The sequence below is a fragment of the Anas platyrhynchos genome, chromosome 35 (assembly GCF_047663525.1).
Source record: "Anas platyrhynchos isolate ZD024472 breed Pekin duck chromosome 35, IASCAAS_PekinDuck_T2T, whole genome shotgun sequence".
Taxonomy (NCBI): domain Eukaryota; kingdom Metazoa; phylum Chordata; class Aves; order Anseriformes; family Anatidae; genus Anas; species Anas platyrhynchos.
This window is the reverse complement of record NC_092623.1, coordinates 2,588,578-2,607,057: the sequence shown is the minus strand read 5'-3', so window position 1 is coordinate 2,607,057 and position 18,480 is coordinate 2,588,578. Positions and strand designations below refer to the sequence as shown.

Genomic DNA, 18,480 nt, shown 5'->3' with positions numbered 1-18,480 from the left:
AAGGGGAAGGACAAGAAAAAAACTTGGAGAGGAAGACTACGAGCCTTCAGCATGAAAGACCCCTAGAGACCCCCAGAGGGACCACCAGAGACTGATGCGCATGCTCCAGTAGGAGGGACTGGACCCCGGAAGCTAATTATAATAACCTATTTTTTTTAGAAGTAGTAATGAATATGTATTAGTCTAGGAGCATAAAAATCAGACACTTGATGTAACTGGTGTGCGTCCTGGTGGAGCGGAGACTCCTGGTGCACCCAGCGCTGTTTGCTTACCTCTATTCTTTCAATAAATCCTATTTTTTTTTTATTTAATCTTATTTTGAAGGCTGAGCCATTTCTAGCATTTCAATCAGTGGTGGCCACTTTATAAATTAGAGGATGGAGAGAAGTGGCCCCTCAATGGAACTATTAATTATAACACTATATTACAGTTGATGCTGTTTCTGAGAAGAGAAAGTAAATGGGATGAGGCTGCATATGCAGACATGTTTTTCACTCTCCGAAATCACCCAGAGTGGCAGAGGGACTGTGGAATTGTGCCTCCACTGGACCCCATGGTGTTAGCCCTTGAGCGAGGAAACAGTAAGGGACTTAAAGGCAAGTTGAGATGGTGTTGTTCAGCGTGCAGCATCGGGCAGAGGTGTACTAAGACAAGTAAAATTCATCAGGGACCAGAACAAGACCTGATAGATGTATTTAAGCCTCCCCCTCGACCACAGGAACAGGGTGATGACTCAGATGAGACTGTGACTCCTCCAGATAGTCATGTATCCTCCCGTACTAGTGTCCTGGTATCAGTTAGAACAGAGTTAATTTTCTTCCTAGTAGCTGGTAGAATGCTATGTTTTGGCTTAGGATGAGAAGAGTGCTGATAACACCCCGATGTTTTAATCGTTGCAGAGCAGTGCTTATACTAAGCTAAGGACATCTCAGCTTCTTGCTCTGTCCTGCCAATGGGCAGGCTGGGGGTGTAGCAAGAGCTGGGAGGGGACAGACCCAGGACAGGTGACCCAAACTGGCCAAAGGGGTATTCCATACCATCTGACGTCATGATAAACAATATATAGGGGTGGCTAGATGGGGGATGGGGGCCAGACTGCTCGGGGTTAGGCTGGGCATCGGTCAGGTAGTGGTGAGCAATTGCATTGTGCATCACTTGTTTGTACACATAATTATTAGTAGTACTATTATCATCACTGTATATTATTATTATTGTTATTGTTGTTATTATTATTATTGTTGTTGTTGTTGTTATTATTATTTTCCTGTCTTATTAAACTGTCTTTATCTCAACTCACGGGCTTCACTTTCCATTTCTCTCCCCCGTCCCAGAGAGGGAGGGGGGAGGGTGAGCGGACGGCTGCGTGGCGTTTAGCTGCCGGCCGGGTTAAACCACAACAGTCTTTTTGGCGCCCAACATGGGGCTCAAAAGGTTGAGATAACGGCAGATCTGACCAGAGTGCGTTAAACTAAAATTGGTATAAGTATTAGACCTGCTTAATAGTCACTTGTCATAATGCTGATTGCTTTAATCTCAACTCTGCTGCGCCTGTTTTCCAAATTGAGTATTATAGCACATTATTTTCCGTATGTGCTCTCTGTCATGTTGTTTATCCTCCCTGGGCCCTGGTTTCAGATCATTATGGTACTGTGTGTTGTAACAGTGGCTTGTGAGATGATGAAATATCTGGTCATGACTCTAACTTGGTATTTGTACTCAGTAACATCGTCGACTCTATACTTTGGAAACCGTATCTTGGAAACTATTAGAATTATACCTGTTGCGTTTTTTCACTAGGGAGTCAATCTGTGGAGGGGAAAGGGGAAGATATTTTTTCTTACTTGATCACTCTCCCTTTCTCCTTCACCACCCTCTTATCCTCCGAGCTTGTTACAATAGCTCTCCAAGATATTGAATATCCTTGGGATACTCAGACCAGCATGGTCTTGTTGTTATGCCTCCTGAATGCACTTCAGATTCTGCTTTTGCTCAAAGTTAAACAACTACTTAGGAAGCTCATCTGGAGATCTGCCTGGAGGCAGTATAGTTGTGGGTGGCAGGGAGTATGGGAGGATATGGGCAGGCATCTAGAGCAGTTGGCACCCCCAGTGTTTTGGAAATTCACCCCTGAACAACTGCAAAATCCTAAAAATCTGGCAGAATGCTTGAAAAAAAGGTGTCACGACTCTGACAGTTCCAAAGTAACACAAATCATTGTAACGTGCTGGGGCCTGGCTCATGCCTATCGAGCTGCCATGGATACTGCTATCAACTTAATGACAGACCCTGCGGTCAGTCCAAGTCCTGTGACAGATCCAATGGACACTGCGACCCCTACGGTGGACTCTGCAGCTGCTCCAGTTCCAGTTCCTGCAGCTGCTCCAGCTCCAGCTCCTGCAGCCGCTCCAGCTCCTGTGGCTGGGTCAGAGAAACGAGCTGTGGCAGTGCAAGTCGACCCTGCAGAGGGTATTCCAACCCCTGTGGCAGACCCTGTAACGGGGTCAGAGAAAGGAGCGGTAGCCGTACAAGTTGACCCTGCAGAGGGTATTCCAACCCCTGTGGCAGACACTGTAACGGGGTCAGAGAAACGAGCTGTAGCAGTGCGAGTTGCCCCTGTAGAGAAGGTGAAAAAATGGTATAGAGATTCAGATCGTTTCGAACGCAGAGAGTCTTCTGCCAAATCTAGGTATAGAGATGACGACGACACTGGGCCATCAGGGATTCAGGAGGAGGAAGATGAGGATGCCGAAAAATCAACAGTAACTACCCGAAACCTATACGAGCGTGAGCTACGAGATGTGCGAAAAGATTTTGGTCGTTGTATAGGTGAGCAGCTTGTCACCTGGCTGCTCCGGTGCTGGGACACTGGAGCCAATTGTGTGGAATTAGACGGCAGGGAAGCCAGGCGGCTGGGATCCCTTGCTAGAGACGCCGGCATTGACAAAGCAATTGCAGATGGAGCACAATCTCACAGCCTCTGGAGGCGTCTCCTCTCAGCTGTGAGGGAAAGGTATCCCTTCAAGGAAGAACTTGAATGTCTACCAGGCAAGTGGACCACTATGGAGAAAGGAATCCAGTACCTGAGGGAATTAGCCATACGGGAAGTGATTTATGAGGATCCAGACCTCAGACAAACATCCACAGATCCAGATGAAGTCAGGTGTACACGACCCATGTGGCGGAGGTTTGTATGGAGCGCACCATCATCATATGCCAGCTCATTGGCAATAATGGCCTGGAAAGAGGATGAGGAACCCACAGTGGATGAAGTGGCTAAACAACTCCGGCAGTACGAAGAAAGTCTCTCCTCTTCCTTACAGGCCTGCATCTCAGCTGTGGGGAAACTTTCTAAAGAGTTCCACCAACTTAAAGAGAATCTATCTTCCTCCCCACCTGAACCAACCAGTGTCCACCGACCAAAAGAGAACACTTGGGAGAAACTTTCTGAAAAGTTTCACCAACTTGAAGAGAGATTACTCTCCTCCGCACATGTACAAAGCAGTGTCTCAGCTATCAGGGGTAAGCGTTCATCTGCACAAGGAAGACGCTATGGTGGGTACTCACCCTGTGCCACCCTGTGGTTTTACTTACGAGACCATGGAGAGGACATGAGAAAATGGGTTGGAAAATCTACCGTGACCCTAGAGGCACGGGTACGTGAGTTGCAAAAGAAAACAATCGGGAAAAAGGAATTCTCTGAAAAGTTTGCTGCTCCAACTTCCAGCAGACAGTCCTTCAAACACAGAAACAAAGAAGATTCTGACCAGGATTAGGGGGGCCCTGCCTCCAGTCAGGGGGAGGAAAGGGACAATCGAGTTTATTGGACTGTGTGGATTCGATGGCCTGGCACATCAGACGCACAGAAGTATAAGGCTTTAGTAGACACCGCTGCACAATGTACTGTAATGCCATGGAGCTATAAAGGGCCAGAGCCCATCTGTATTTGTGGAGTGACAGGGGGATCTCAGCAGTTGACTGTATTGGAGGCTGAGGTGAGTCTGACTGGGAATGAGTGGGAAAAGCACCGCATTGTGACTGGCCCGGATGCTCCGTGTATTCTTGGCATAGACTATCTTAGAAGAGGATATTTCAAGGACCCAAAAAGGTTCCGGTGGGCTTTTGGTATAGCTGCCTTAGAGACAGAGGACATTAAACAATTATCTACCTTGCCTGGTCTCTCAGAGGACCCTTCTGTTGTGGGGTTGCTGAGGGTCGAAGAACAGCAAGTGCCAATCGCTACCACAACTGTGCACCGGCAGCAATATCACACTAACCGAGACTCCCTGATTTCCATCCATAAGCTAATTCGTCAATTGGAGAACCAAGGAGTGATCGGCAAGACTCATTCACCTTTCAATAGTCCCATATGGCCAGTGCGAAAGTCTAATGGCGAGTGGAGACTAACAGTGGACTATCGTGGCTTGAACGAAGTCACGCCACCACTGAGTGCTGCAGTGCTGGACATGCTGGAACTCCAGTACGAACCTGAATCGAAGGCAGCCAAGTGGTACACCACAATTGATATCGCTAATGCATTTTTCTCCATCCCTCTAGCAGCAGAGTGCAGGCCACAACTTGCCTTCACTTGGAGGGGAGTCCAATATACTTGGAATCGGCTGCCCCAGGGGTGGAAACACAGCCCTACCATTTGCCATGGACTGATCCAGTCTGCGCTAGAGCAGGGGGAAGCTCCTGAACACCTGCAGTACATCGATGACATTATTGTGTGGGGTGACACAGCAGAGGAAGTTCTCGAGAAAGGAAAGAAAATAGTCCAAATCCTTCTGAAAGCCAGTTTTGTCATAAAACAAAATAAAGTCAAAGGACCTGCACGAGAGATCCAGTTTTTAGGAATAGAATGGCAAGATGGGCGTCGTCAAATCCCAATGGATGTGATCAACAAAATAACAGCTATGTCTCCACCAACTAGCAAAAAAGAAACACAAACTTTCCTAGTTTGTTGTGGGGTTTTGGAGAATGCACATTCCAAATTACAGTCTGATTGTAAACCCGCTCTACCAAGTAACCCGTAAGAAGAATAAGTTTGAATGGGGCCCTGAGCAACGACAAGCCTTTGAACAAATCAAGCAGGAAATAGTCCATGCAGTAGCCCTTGGGCCAGTCCGAACAGGACCAGATGTAAAGAATGTGCTCTACACCGCAGTCGGAGAGAATGGCCCCACCTGGAGCCACTGGCAGAAAGAACCTGGGGAAAATCAAGGTCGACGCCTGGGGTCAACGAGAAAAATGGCCGGTTCTCTATCTCTACACTGATTCTTGGATGGTAGCAAATGCCCTGTGGGGATGGTTACAGCAATGGAAGCAAAACAACTGGCAGCGTAGGGGCAAACCCATCTGGGCTGCTGCATTGTGGCAAGATATTGCTGCTTGGGTAGAGAACCTGGCTGTAAAGGTACGCCATGTAGATGCTCATGTGCCCAAGAATCAGGCTACTGAAGAACATCAAAACAACCAGCAAGTGGATCAGGCTGCTAAGATTGAAATAGCTCAGGTGGACCTGGATTGGCAGCATAAAGGTGAATTATTTATAGCCCGATGGGCCCATGACACCTCAGGCCATCAAGGTAGAGATGCCACATACAGATGGGCTCGTGATCGAGGGGTGGACCTGACCACGGACGCTATAGCACAGGTTATTCATGACTGTGAAACATGTGCTGCAATCAAGCAAGCCAAACGGTCAAAGACTCTTTGGTATGGAGGAAGATGGCTGAAATATAAATATGGAGAGTCCTAGCAGATTGATTACATCACACTCCCTCAAACTCGCAATGGCAAGCGCCACGTACTTACAATGGTGGAAGCAACCACCGGATGGCTGGAAACATATCCTGTGCCTCATGCCACCGCCCGGAACACTATCCTGGGCCTTGAAAAGCAAGTCCTATGGCGACATGGCACCCCAGAAAGAATAGAATCAGACAATGGAACTCATTTCCGAAACAACATTATAGACACTTGGGCCAAAGAACATGGTATTGAGTGGGTGTATCACATCCCCTATCATGCACCAGCCTCCGGGAAAGTTGAACGATACAATGGACTGTTAAAGACTACATTGAAAGCAATGGGCGCTGGGACATTCAAAAATTGGGATACGCATTTGGCAAAGGCCACCTGTTACGTACTGTAGATGGGGATAAAGTTCCTGTAGTGCATGTAAGAAATATGCTGGGTAAAACAGTCTGGGCTACTCCTGCCTCAGGAAAAGGCAAACCCATTCGTGGAATTGCTTTCGCTCAGGGACCTGGATACACTTGGTGGGTGATGCAAAAGAACGGAGAGGTCCAGTGTGTACCTCAAGGAGATTTAATACTGGGTGAGAATAGCCCATGAATTGAATTGTACCATGTTAATTACTATATAATACTGTATGTTATCACTACTATAGGTGACTAATTAGAATGCATGGAAAAGAGTGTAACCTGAGCATGACATAAATGGTATGGAATAAGGGGTGGATAGATGTCCTGGTTTCAGTTAAAAACAAAGTTAATTTTCTTCCTAGTAGCTGGTAGAATGCTATGGTTTGGCTTAGGATGAGAAGAGTGCTGATAACACCCCGATGTTTTAATCGTTGCAGAGCAGTGCTTATACTAAGCCAAGGACATCTCAGCTTCTTGCTCTGTCCTGCCAATGGGCAGGCTGGGGGTGTAGCAAGAGCTGGGAGGGGACAGACCCGGGACAGGTGACCCAAACTGGCCAAAGGGGTATTCCAAACCATCTGACGTCATGATAAACAATATATAGGGGTGGCTAGCCGGGGGATGGGGGCCAGACTGCTCGGGGTTAGGCTGGGCATCGGTCAGCAGGTGGTGAGCAATTGCATTGTGCATCACTTGTTTGTACACAGTATTAGTAGTAGTACTATTATCACCATCATTGTTATTATTATTACATCTATTGTTACTATTATTTTCCTGTCTTAATAAACTGTCTTTATCTCAACTCACGGGCTTCACTTTCCCGTTTCTCTCCCATCCCAGAGAGGGAGGGGGGAGGGTGAGCAAACAGCTGTGTGGTGTTTAGCTGCCGGCCGGGTTAAACCACTACAGGTCCACAAATGCCAACAGGACATGAATGCACAGCAGCCCCAGCACGGGTAATTGCAGACTTATCCTTCACAGATGAAAAAGGTGACCCTGCTCAGTCTCTTGATAATACTGCGCCTATCTTCTGAAGAGGATTCACAAAGAATGGCTTGATATATCTAGAGATTAAAATATAACCCAAAAAGGTTACAAATATTATATTTGTAGATTAACTTATAACCCCAAAACAGAAGCATACGCCACCACATCCCAAAACCAAGTTAGCCAGCAACTGATTCTAAATATCCCCCTATTAAGAGAATTCCAAGCACTTAAAATCCAGAAGGTTACAAGACTCTACAGCCAGCAAAAGAGCAGGAAAAAGCTCCAAAAACAAAAGAAACTGTCTCCAACCCTGAAAAAGGCTACATCTTACATGCCTACTGCTGTTGTTTTCAGATACACTCTGGCACAGGGAACTTGGATGATACATTTCCCCTAAACCCTGCTCCATCACTTTACCACCAATGTTGCAACTTTGATAATATTTGAAATAGAGGTGAAGGCATAAGGTCACAATTGCAGGAAGCCCCGTAATTCTGCAAAAATCAGAAGGGACCTAGAACCACAGAGAAAACACGCAAAATAACATCATTTGTTAACAACGACGTAAGAAGTTGTTAACAAAACAACAACTATCCATAAGCACGCTGTAAAAATTACCCACTTGAAGAAGAGCTGCATGTGGTAAAGGCACCTACTACTACAAAGATGGCTTTACTCGCAAAGATCCTACGAGTTGTTACCTCAAAAAGACGTGCTTCTCTCTCTCAACTTGGAAACGCATCAGCCCATACACTCTGACCCACCTAAAGAACCCTGCACGCTGGCAGGATGCAGCGGTGCTGCGGGATGGGGACATTTCCTGCCTCTGCAAGTGAATTCTGAAGCCTGCTGCACGCACTCAGGGATTTCCCCACAACACTGCGCTCATGGCATTAACGCATGCCATTACCAATGCTGCATGCATTAGTGGAGATGCACTTCACTTGGGCCATTGCCTTCTCTCCCAGCCTTGCCATTGTCCCCCCGGCACAGCTCTAACAAGCTTTGTTTCAGCCCCGTCCCCCGTCTTACCTAGTTTAAAGCCCTCTCAATGAGCCCCACCAGCTCCTGGCCTAGGATCCGTTTCCCCCTTAGAGACAGGGAGATACGATTATGTAAGGGGCAATATCTGGGTAAATATGACAACCCTCACCCCTCCCCATCTACCCCCAAATGTACAGCTCCTCCAGGACGTACGTGCAGGAGGAGCAGGCAAAGAAAGGCTAATTCAATTAAGGCTAATTTCATGGGCACCATGTTTCTTCTTCAGCCTTGATTTTGTGGCTAGAACTGAGTCTTATATACAAAAGCAAGGCCGATACAACAATTTATCAAGTTCAGCAATCCCTTCAGCTTGCTATGTTACATCTTTTCTGTTTTATCCTCATTGTTTCAAAGAGACCAGAGAAGCCACAAAAGGCACTATGGCCCTTAAGGTGGAGTCGATCTTCAACATTGACCCTTGCGGAAGGTTGCGGAAGGGGACAGGCAGGGCTCCACAGGGTGCTGAAGGGTGTTCCCCGGGGCTATGGGATGCGCTGGATGGCAAGAGACACGAGAGCAAACGGGGGCCTCGGCAGACCCTGAAAGGAGCCCGGTGCCCACAGGCAAGCTGACTTAAAGAAAAAGGAGTCCACAATCAGTAAGCTTGTAAGCGCTGGGCAGAACGGGGGGTAATCCCACCAATGACTACCTGACGTGGCAACTTGCCTTGCTTATCTGCAGCAAAGAGTTACATGGGCCTGAAGTTTCACAACGCGCCCGTACATATTCATAGCCTGTCCCCGCTTCGTCTTAAAATTAGTCCCAAGCAGTCATTTCCGGAAACTCCTCCCATTTGCACCAGGGAGGTGGTCAGTGAGAGAGGGAGTTAGGAGAATACAATAATTTACTACCTTTTAGAAATGAAATGAATGCACTAACTATATAGAAATGGGGGGACAGAGAGAGGGAGTTAGGAGACTCTTATCAAGCACAGATAGAGCGCTGATGGCATTAAGCTAGGATGCTGCTCAGCGTCTTTGCTAGCCGTGGTACATTGTGCAAATTACCTAAAGCAAGAAGCTTTTTTTAGGATCTTTGAGAGTATAGCCATCTATGTAGTAGTAGGTGCCTTTTCTGCATGCAGCTCTTTGTCAAGTGAGTAATATTTACAGCATGCTTATGGATAGGAAGATGATGTTATTTTGCAGTGATGAGGAAGAGTCACCAACCTTCATCCCCACGACCCCTGATGACGACCACCAGGAGACACTGCGCAAGCGCAGATGGGAGGAGTTTCCAGCAATGACTGCTTGGGACTAATTTTAAGACGAAGTGGGGACAGACTGTGAATATGTACAGGTGCGTTGTGGAACTTCAGGCCTAGTAACTCTTTGCTGCAGATAAGCAAGGCAAGTTGCCGCATGAGGTGCGCATGACCTTGGTGGTGTGAGGAAAATCTCACATAACTTTCTTTAGACAGAATCTTCTGTGAAGCTATTTTATTCGCGATTGCAAGGGCGGGCGTCCTGTCAATCAGGAGCGCATTTTAGTAAACAAATCCTAACCTTTTATTCCCTATTACCCGACGCGTGATCACCTCCCCTGTTTCCTCATTGGCAGAGTACTACAGGTTCACAAGCTGCTCGACCCTCCTCTATACCATATATGTACCATTTGTCTTGTTTTCAACCCTTGAATTTCTCCCTTCTTGTGTGTTGAGGTCTTGTGATCTTTGTTTTACTGTTCTCATACTGCTCATCCTGTTTGTCTCAAGCTTGCAACTTATTTTGGAACAGCGAGGCCTTCTACCGTCCACTCATCTACTTAGCATTTCTCCTTGTTATGACTACACAACTACCTTGCAATACAGAAAATTAGTTCTGTACTGCAAAAACACAACTTTGTTTCTCACAGGGGGACTACCCCCGTGCCGCCCAGCGCTGAATAAACACACCTACTTTACAATCTTATGGATTGTGGAGTCCGTTTTCCATAAGCCACCGCCCCTAAGCCATTCCCCACCACACCACCTAAAACCCTTACAGCTGCCCACTACGGTAGAGGCTGGAATGCTCAGCACACCATGCAAAGGATTCCACGGCCCTGCACGTGGTGTTGGAGTTTTAATGGAATGCAGGCGTTTGAAGGTTTTGTGCCTCTCCCTGGCTTAGGAGAGGCAGCAGCACAGTGCCCGCCGGCACCAGCTCGATGTCAGCTGCTCCCTTGGACGTGTCAGGATGAAGATGGTCTGAGTGGCCAGAGACACAACACTTTCCTCCTCGTCATTCTGCAAGGGCCGGAGGACTGCAATGGAGAGAAACAGAGCAGAAATTAAACCCACCTGTCTGCAGAGACTGCGGGCAGAGCCTGCCACCCCTCCACCCGTCACTTCCCGCAAAGACACAGAGGGACCAAGGGGTTAGAGTCAGAGAATCATTAACTATCCTGCGTTGGAAGGGATCACTGAGCCCAACTCCTGACTGCACACTGGACGGCACAGGACTTAACACCACATATCCAACAGCTTTGTCCAAATGCTTCTTGAACACCCGCGAGCTCGGGCACCATGCCTGCTTGCCTGGGGAGCCTGCTTCAGTGCCCAACCACCCTCTCAGGGAGGGACTTTTCCCCAAAATCTGATCTGAACATCCCCTGACCCGGCTTTAAGCCACTCCCTCGCCTCCTATCACCGGTCGCCTGAGAGGAGAGCTCGGTGCCTCCCTCTCTGCTCCCCGTCACAAGGAAGCTGTAGACAGATGTGTTTTGCTGTTAACATACTCCAGAAAAGCCCTTTTTCTTAGCCAGCGCAGTACTGGCCAGCTTCAACCCCAGCCGAGCTTTTGGCCATACAAACTTTCTCCCTTCCCTCTGAGAAAGGTGAATGCCCCCTGCCCCACCGGTCGTGGACCCACACCCCGCTGCCCTCACTCACTGCTGCAGATTTCATGGATCTTCATCTCGCTCTGGTCCTTGCAGTGCTGCGCGGCAAGACCTAGGCACAAAGCTGCTGTCAGAAGCCTGCAAGGCTGCCCCCAGGCCCACTTGCATGGGGACCCAGTCCCGGGGGGGACTCTAGGGACACTGGGGCTGCTAAAGGCTGACAAAAGAGGGACCCCGGGGGCTGTGGCTCACCGATGAACCTGACGGCTGCCTCCCGCAAGGCGACCTGAGTGTGCTGCAGGTACGGCAGGCTCTGCTGCAGGTATTTCTCCACCTTTCCCTTGTCCTGCACGAGCTGGAGAGAGCGCAAGGTTACAGGGCTTGCAGACCCTGCCCGGCTGGACAGACCACCCCCTCCTGCCAACACCCCCCCTTCCCCTCAGGCCATTCCCATCTCCCAGCCACGAGCCCTGTGGGGCTGGGGTTTTGAGGTATGGAGAGAGCTGTTGTCTTTACCAAGTACTCTGCGATCTTCCGGGTCTGCTCTGTCTGCGCCAGGTGCTTGAGTTTTCCCTGCTTCAGGAAGTCTGCAGCGGTGACAAGGGCTTCCAGGGAGGCCTGCAGAGCAGCAGAGGCTGAGAGATGGCACCAGAGCCCAGGGAAGGGGACCTGGCAACGCCCACCTCTTGGCAGGGCTGCAGGCCTTTCCCAGCCCCCGGTGGGATAATGCAGTGGGGGGTGAGTGTGAACTGCGTTTGGCATAAGGAAGGAGGGGAGCTGTGCCCCCATTCTCCATGACACAGGCAGCTGCACCCCGAAGGGACACACATGCCAAGTGCCCGATTACCTTCAGCCCTGGCCCCGGACACCCAGGCAACCCCTGTGGTGTCAGTCTGCTAGTCCCTCTAGTCAGGTATGCCATACGCACCTTGGCCACGCTCTGGGTCTGGTCACTCAGGTGAAAAAAGAGTGGGAGCAGGCCCCTCTGCACGACCTTCTTCAGCTGCCTCTTGTGGTACCACAACGCAGCCTGCATCACTTTGTTGTAGAGGCAGATGGAGAGCTCTTGCAGCTGGCTGCACTCCTGGTAGGGAGGAAGAGAGGAAGACTTCAGCAAGAGCTGCTCCCTGCCTGCGGTGAGCAGGGGCGTTAGGGTGGCTGACGTGAACGGAGGTGCTACAGAATCAGAGTGTGCTCAGAGGAGCTGTGGCCAGATCTGTAGCCACACTGAAAGGACGCAGCCCCACTAGAGGGAACGTAAGAGGCCTCCTTCACGGGGGGCAGCTGTCATGAGAGTGCCCATCTGTGGGCAGGTCCTGCAGCAGCCTTACATCGTTAAACAGTGGCAGGATGTCCCCAGCCACTTGCAGAGCGATGGAGCTGGCCTGCTTCCTCTTCACGTGATCCATCACGTTTCCGATGAGAAGCAGGGCCTTCATCTTCGTGTCAGCCCTGGCAACGTGCAGGCCCTGAATGATGCCTGGCAGCAGCACGGGAAGTTTTCTTGCCTGGAGGAAGGACAGAGTTTCCATTTGGTGAAACGATGAAAGGCCACCCTGGCCAGAAGCCTGTGGTGCCAGAGCACCAGGCTGCCATCTTGCTCGCGCAGAGGCAGCACGAGAGTTGCACCGGGCAGCAGCCAGCAGACAGGCGATGGCCATGGGCAGCCCTTGCGTATGTGAGGGGAGCAAGGGTAGGAAAAGGAGGGCAGCTGAGCAAAGACTCTGTGCCCCCTTTTCGGACCCGCTCCAAAAGGTACACGGCATGCATGGAAAGCTCCCCAGAGAGCCGCTGGGCCCCTCCATGGCCAGCTCATTTCTTGGACATTTCTTCTGCGCCACAGAGCTGCGGGCAGAGCAGAGCCCTCCCAGCTGGCCGGGAGCAGGCCATGATACCTTCAGGACAAAGGCCCACCGGCCTTCACAGTAGTGTGCCCTGCTCACCGTGACAGGTGTCTCTGACGCTGGGAGGAGAGCGCTGAGCACCACCGAGTACGTCACTCGGTTGGGATGCTTCAAGAGCCTCTGGAGGTGGCGCAGGGCCTCCGAGTCGTCTTCTCCAACATCTGGGTGGGCCAGCAGCTGAAAGGAACACAGCATTGAGAGACTGTCGGAGCCTGCAGGGCTGCAGGCAGCTCCTGGCTCTCCCGGCGCCTCAGGCCAGGGGCAGCTGTGGCTGTGGAGGGCCGCAGGGCCCCTGAGTGCCCTGTGCCTGGCAGCACCCAGCAGCCTTTCTTTGCCTGCTCCTCCCGCACGGATGTCCTGAAGGAGCTGCCAGTTTGGGGGTAGATGGGCAGAGGCACACACACGGCCCTGAAGAGGAGCAAGGCCTCGTCCAGTAACTCACCGCCAAGTGAGGGATGCAGTTGTCCTCTGGGATGAAGCCCGGGAGCCCGTGCAGCTTCTGCTCCTGGAGCACGCCAAGTGTCTCCCTCAGGACATTCTCCATCGTCTGCTTCTGGGAGAACATGGTTTCCCACATGGCCAGGGCAGCGCTGCAAGGACGGAGCACTCAGTCAGCAGGGCACACTCCGCCCCAGCGCCGTGGCCTGCACAGGCCCTGCAGGCCCCAGGCTGTCCTGCAGCCCTGGCCCTGCCGCCCCCCTCCCTTGGGGTGCCCTGGGAGCCTTGTCCAGGCAAGCAGGAGAGGGCAGAGATGACGTTCCCTGTGGTGGCAGGGATCCTGGCTGGCTTGCTCAGCTCTGGCTGCCCTGGCTGTGGCCAAGGAACCACGGCTGGAAAGCATGGCGGCGTGGAGGGCCCTGCTCTGGAAACGCAGAGCAGGGCCCTGGAGTTTGCTGTGGATGTGTCAGGTGGAAAGTCTCCTGTCCCCTCCCCTCCCATACAAGAAGATCTGAAGGTTGGCATGCCTGTCAGATGATGGCCACATCTGCAGCAGGGTGCTGGCCACCTCCCTTGGCCGCTGGTTGGCCAGACAGAGGATGAGGCTGTCCAGGCTGCGCCGGGCTGATGCCGTGTTGATGCACTCCACGTGTCTGTAGATGCACCTCACGATCTCTGGCACCTGGAGAGGCAAAAGTGGAGTGCAGACGTACTTTCAGCCACTACTCACACAACTGCCCTTCCCATGGCTCTGGGATGGCTTCCAGGGATTGCCTGCGGTGCCTGAGAGGGCTGGACGTGGGAGGGAGGAAGCGGGGCCTGACATGGGCTAACGGGCAGGGCAATCCAACTGCAGGCCACTTACGTCGGTCAGCCAGGAGGCAGGGTCTTCGATGGCCATGTCCAGCACACCGCTGACCTCCTGCTTGTCGTATGTGTTGGAGTCTCTCAGGGCTTCAATGACCTTGAGGATGACGTCTGTCCTCTGAGACTGCTGGAGGTATTTTCCAAAGTTCTGCAAGGAGGAAGGGACGTAAGACACGTTGCAGCAAGTGCCCCGATGGTGCTGCAGAACTGAGCGGTGAGAGCAGCTCTGGAGACAGATGCCTGAGCGTGCTGGCAGCAGTGCCCACGGGAAAGCAGGAAGCAGGGGCTGCAGTCCCTGCGTGGTGGGGGCTGAGAAGAGCCCTCGGGGTGAGGGACCAGGGTTGGAGGCACGGGCCCAGGGTGCTGGCCCTGGAGATATGCGGGGCTTGCTGGTGGCCAGGAGGGCCAGGAGAAACTGCTGCTGGGAGGCCTATGGAAAGGCCCTACTCAGGGACAGCAGGACCGCGCGGGCCAGAACAGCGAGGCCACACCAGCCGCACTGATGCTGGAGCCCTGTGTTCCCACAAGTCTCCTGCTGCTGCTGGGACAAGTGTGCCAGGAAGGGAGGAACTCATTACCGTGGCAATGTCCGTGGCAGTGGGTAAAGGAAGCCTCGGTATGGCCTCAGCTTTCCCCTGAGGCTGTTGACTAGCTTCTGGCGCTGTTCTTCCTAAACACGGCAGCGGAGGGGGACAAAAAGAAGAAGATTCACAAGGACAAGCCACTTTTGTTAGGAGGCTTACCAAGTGGTGAAAAGAGCTTTTGAGTAGGAATGGCTGAGGAGGGCGGAGATGCTGCAGAGCCCAGGGAGGCAGTGTTGGACAGAGATGGAAAGCAAAGGCAGACAGCTGATGGGAGCAACGGAGATGGCAAGAGAGCAAGGGCTGACGTGTGCCTCAGGGGTACACATGCAAATGCTCCCAGCCTGGGACACGCAAAGGAACGAGAGCCCTGCGTGCAAATCGCACAACTAAAACGCTATTGGCCTAACTGAGGTGTGGGGGGTGGCTCGAAGGGCTGGAGCGCTGTAGTGCAGGGATACGAGGGGGACATACAGGGATCCTCTCTCTAGGAAGACCGCTCTAGAGGTCTCCACAAGAGCGCTCCATGGCACTACTTAGGAGAAGAAGCAAGTGCCTCAGGCAGTGCCTGTGTCTGGAGGGGAAGGAAGCCCAACACAGCTTCTCTTACTGTTTTTCTGGATGAATTGGTAGAGGTAATAAAGAGCATCCAAAGCCTCCCATCGTATCTGCCTGTTCTCGCAAGTGTGGCAAAGGAGGAGCCATCCCACCAACTGTCCCAGGAGCGGCACATTGCACTCAGTGTATCCTCCATCAGCGCTGTGGTCCTGGGCGAGAGAGAGAGGAGGGAAGTGCTGTGGGAGGCAGCTGGGGCCAAAGTCCTGGAGCCAAGAGTGTGCCCAGGGCTGGCTCCCAGGTGAGTCAGCAGCCTTGGCCATGCCTGCTCTCCCACCGTGCTCCCTGGGCGCTTGAGGCCTGCACAGGACAGGGGGCAGAGCTGGCTCCCAAGAGTGCTCTCAGGGACTGGGAACATCCCCCACTCGGGGTCCATGGGCAAAGGAGGGCTGAAGGCCCTTGCTTCAGGGCTGAGCCCTAGCTGAGGGTCTGTAGCCGGGCTTGCCTCGGCAGCACCCCTGAGCTGCAGGCTGATGTGGTCTGCGGGGAAGGGGAGGTGGGCTGGCTGGAGGGGTGCGTGGCTCCTTACCTCCGGTGAGAAGCGTGTGGCTAGCCAGCTGGTCAGCTTCGCGGCCCTCCCCACGGCCCTCTCGCAAATAGCTTCGCTGTCGGAGTTGGCAAAGAGCAGCAGAATCTGTGAGGGGAGAAAGTGCTGGTCTGCCCTGGGAGCTGATGCCCGCTAAAGCAGGAGCATCAGTGCTGGGCTCCCGCAGCACTCCGATCTCGGGAGGAAAGCACCACGGACAGGGAGGCAGGTGGACAGCAGCAGCACCAGTGGTGACCAGTGCAGTGCCTGGGAAGAGGGGTCCAATTCCTGCCGCTGTGTAGACGCAAAGGAAGCCCAGGAGTGCCATGGGCAAGGCTTTTCTCCGACACAGGAGGAGTCTGTGGAGGGGAAAGGTCTGCAGCCAGGGGATACGGGGCTGCCAGAAGACCTCAGTGGGCAGCCCCCGGTTCCCCCAAGGGAGGCGGGCACCCTTCCTGCCCTGTGCTGCCTGTGCGTGGCACTGAAGTAGGGTCTGTCCGTTCCGCAGTGGATGCTGAATTCCCTCCGGGTGAGGAAGCGCCCCTGGGAACACTGCTCTTGGCAAGTGGCAGACCTGCAAGATGTCCTGCAGCTCACTGAAGCCGGAGAGGGGAGAATTTCTGATGAACAGCCTCAGCATGCGGTCCATGGCGTCCAGGGTCTGCAAGGACAACAAAGGGGTGGCAGTGGATCTCCAGTCCCTCTCCCTCTGCCAGGATCTGCACAGATCTCAGCACAGAGCAGCCAGGGATCAACCCAGAGGGATGGGTGCTCCAAGAGCTCTCCCAGAGCATACCCTCAAGTAGTAGATGCGGCTCTGGCACTCCAAATGCTCGTGTGAGGGCAGCAAGAAGACACTGTTGAAACAGGTGAGCAGGATGCTCTTCTTCCTGCCATCCAGTGCTAAGTTGACATAGCTGCAAAGAAAGCAAGGGGCCTCGTTGTCACGGTGCTGGGAGCAGGGCCTCAGGGAGGAGGACGCAGCACTGTGGGGCCTCGGTCCCTGCCATGGGGACTGCCTTCCACCTTCCAGAAGCCCCGAGGCTTGGCGAGCAGCGGCCCCGCGGCTGGCACTGCCAGGCTGCTGCCTAGACAGGGGAAGCCTGGAAGCCAGGCCCAGGGCCAGAGCAGGGGCTGGGCACGTACCTCAAGTGGCCAAGTGCAAGCATGGCTTGCTGCTGCACCGCTGTGTGCAGAACGTCCAAGGGCTCCTCTTCCAGCAGATCCTGCAGAGCACAACCGGGATGGCACCGGGCATCGGGCGGCACAGCTCGGCAGCGCCAGCAGAGCTGGTCCAGGTCAGAAGGGCCGGTGGAGCCCCAGTGCCCCCAGCCAGCTGTGGCACCCAGAGGGCCGCCCTGCCACCTCCCTGCTGCTGAGCTCTCTGCTGGCGGGGCTTCTCAATGGCCTCAAGGCCGTCAGGGGCAGCTGAGTGTCCACGCAGCGCTTGCCCCCGCCAAAGCCCTCGAGAGTCCCGTCCCCACAGCCTGCCCTTGCACCCCTCCCAGAGCCACCAGGGGGTTTCCCATCACCTTAATATGCTCTGCCAGCTCGTATTTTTTACAGAAGGCATCGAGGCCGCACCACAGGCCGCAGCTTCTGGCAGTTCTGCACACGCTACTGATGCTCCTTAGGAACTTCACCTTCAGGTCTTTATCCTGGCAGCCGGGTGGCAGAGAGACCAACGGGGAGTGTGAGAGGGGAGACCCACGGCCAGCAGCAGGACCAAAGCCTCGAGGGGCTCAGGGCTGTGCGGGGCTCCTGGAGGGCGGCAGCTCTGCCTCGCCAGCAGCCCGCCAGCATCCTGGCAGCAGAGCTGTGCGACCCTCAGGAGACACAGGCACAGCCACCATGGCAAGGCCACACCTACCTGTTGCGTGCTGCTGACGAAGGAAAGAATGCTGTACAAGCTCTCCTCTTCTTTCTTGTAGACAGCTAAGCTGCCAGCTTCTAAGAAGGCAGGAGAAGAAGGAGGGTTGTAGAGGGTGGCCAAAGGCAGGAGGGAGGAGAGGAAGGAGCTCTGGCCTCCCTCCAGCCCCGTGCTTGCTCCCCTGGCACAACCTCCCTGGGGGTGTCCGGGGGCTGGTCCGGGGGCTGGTCCGGGGGCTGCCATGCTGGTCCTGACGCCGAGCAGGGTGTTCTTGCTGGCCCCCCCCGCTCCCTAGCCCCAGCCCTGCTCCCCCTGACGGGAGCCCTCGCTCACCGTTCAACAGCAGCTCCATGACGTGCTCATGGTGTTCACTGGGAGCTGTGTTCTCCTGACGAGCCTCGGCCTCCACCCAGGCCAGCATGGAGCTACTGGGTGGTCGTCTCTCCTCCATGCTACGGGCTGAGGGTAGAGAAGAGGCAATCTCACAGAAATGGCTCGGCGCTGTGTGAAGACGCGGGCTATGCTCGGGGACTGCTCCGCAGCCTCGTGCTCCTGCCCTGTCCCGTCACAGCCGTGCCGGACACTGGGTGGCCGGGGCTGGCTGCTCTGGCTTTTATACGCAGCAGTGGGGAGTGCCCAGATGATGTCACAAAGGGCC

General features: G+C 53.3%; 1 protein-coding gene across 1 annotated transcript; it reads right to left on the bottom strand.

Annotated features, from left to right (window-relative positions):
• Positions 1-10,229: 10,229 nt before the first annotated feature.
• Positions 10,230-16,865, bottom strand: LOC113842115 (uncharacterized). The gene is made up of 15 exons (XM_072032047.1): positions 16,749-16,865; positions 16,527-16,613; positions 15,956-16,060; positions 15,422-15,578; positions 14,809-14,900; positions 14,229-14,378; positions 13,891-14,045; positions 13,368-13,515; positions 12,965-13,102; positions 12,353-12,529; positions 11,950-12,105; positions 11,538-11,639; positions 11,274-11,376; positions 11,074-11,133; positions 10,230-10,445 (listed from the first exon to the last, which is right to left on the bottom strand). The coding sequence occupies exons 2-15, from the start codon at positions 16,599-16,601 to the stop codon at positions 10,309-10,311; spliced, it is 1,755 nt and encodes a 584-aa protein (XP_071888148.1). The 5' UTR covers positions 16,602-16,613; positions 16,749-16,865; the 3' UTR covers positions 10,230-10,308.
• Positions 16,866-18,480: the final 1,615 nt, after the last annotated feature.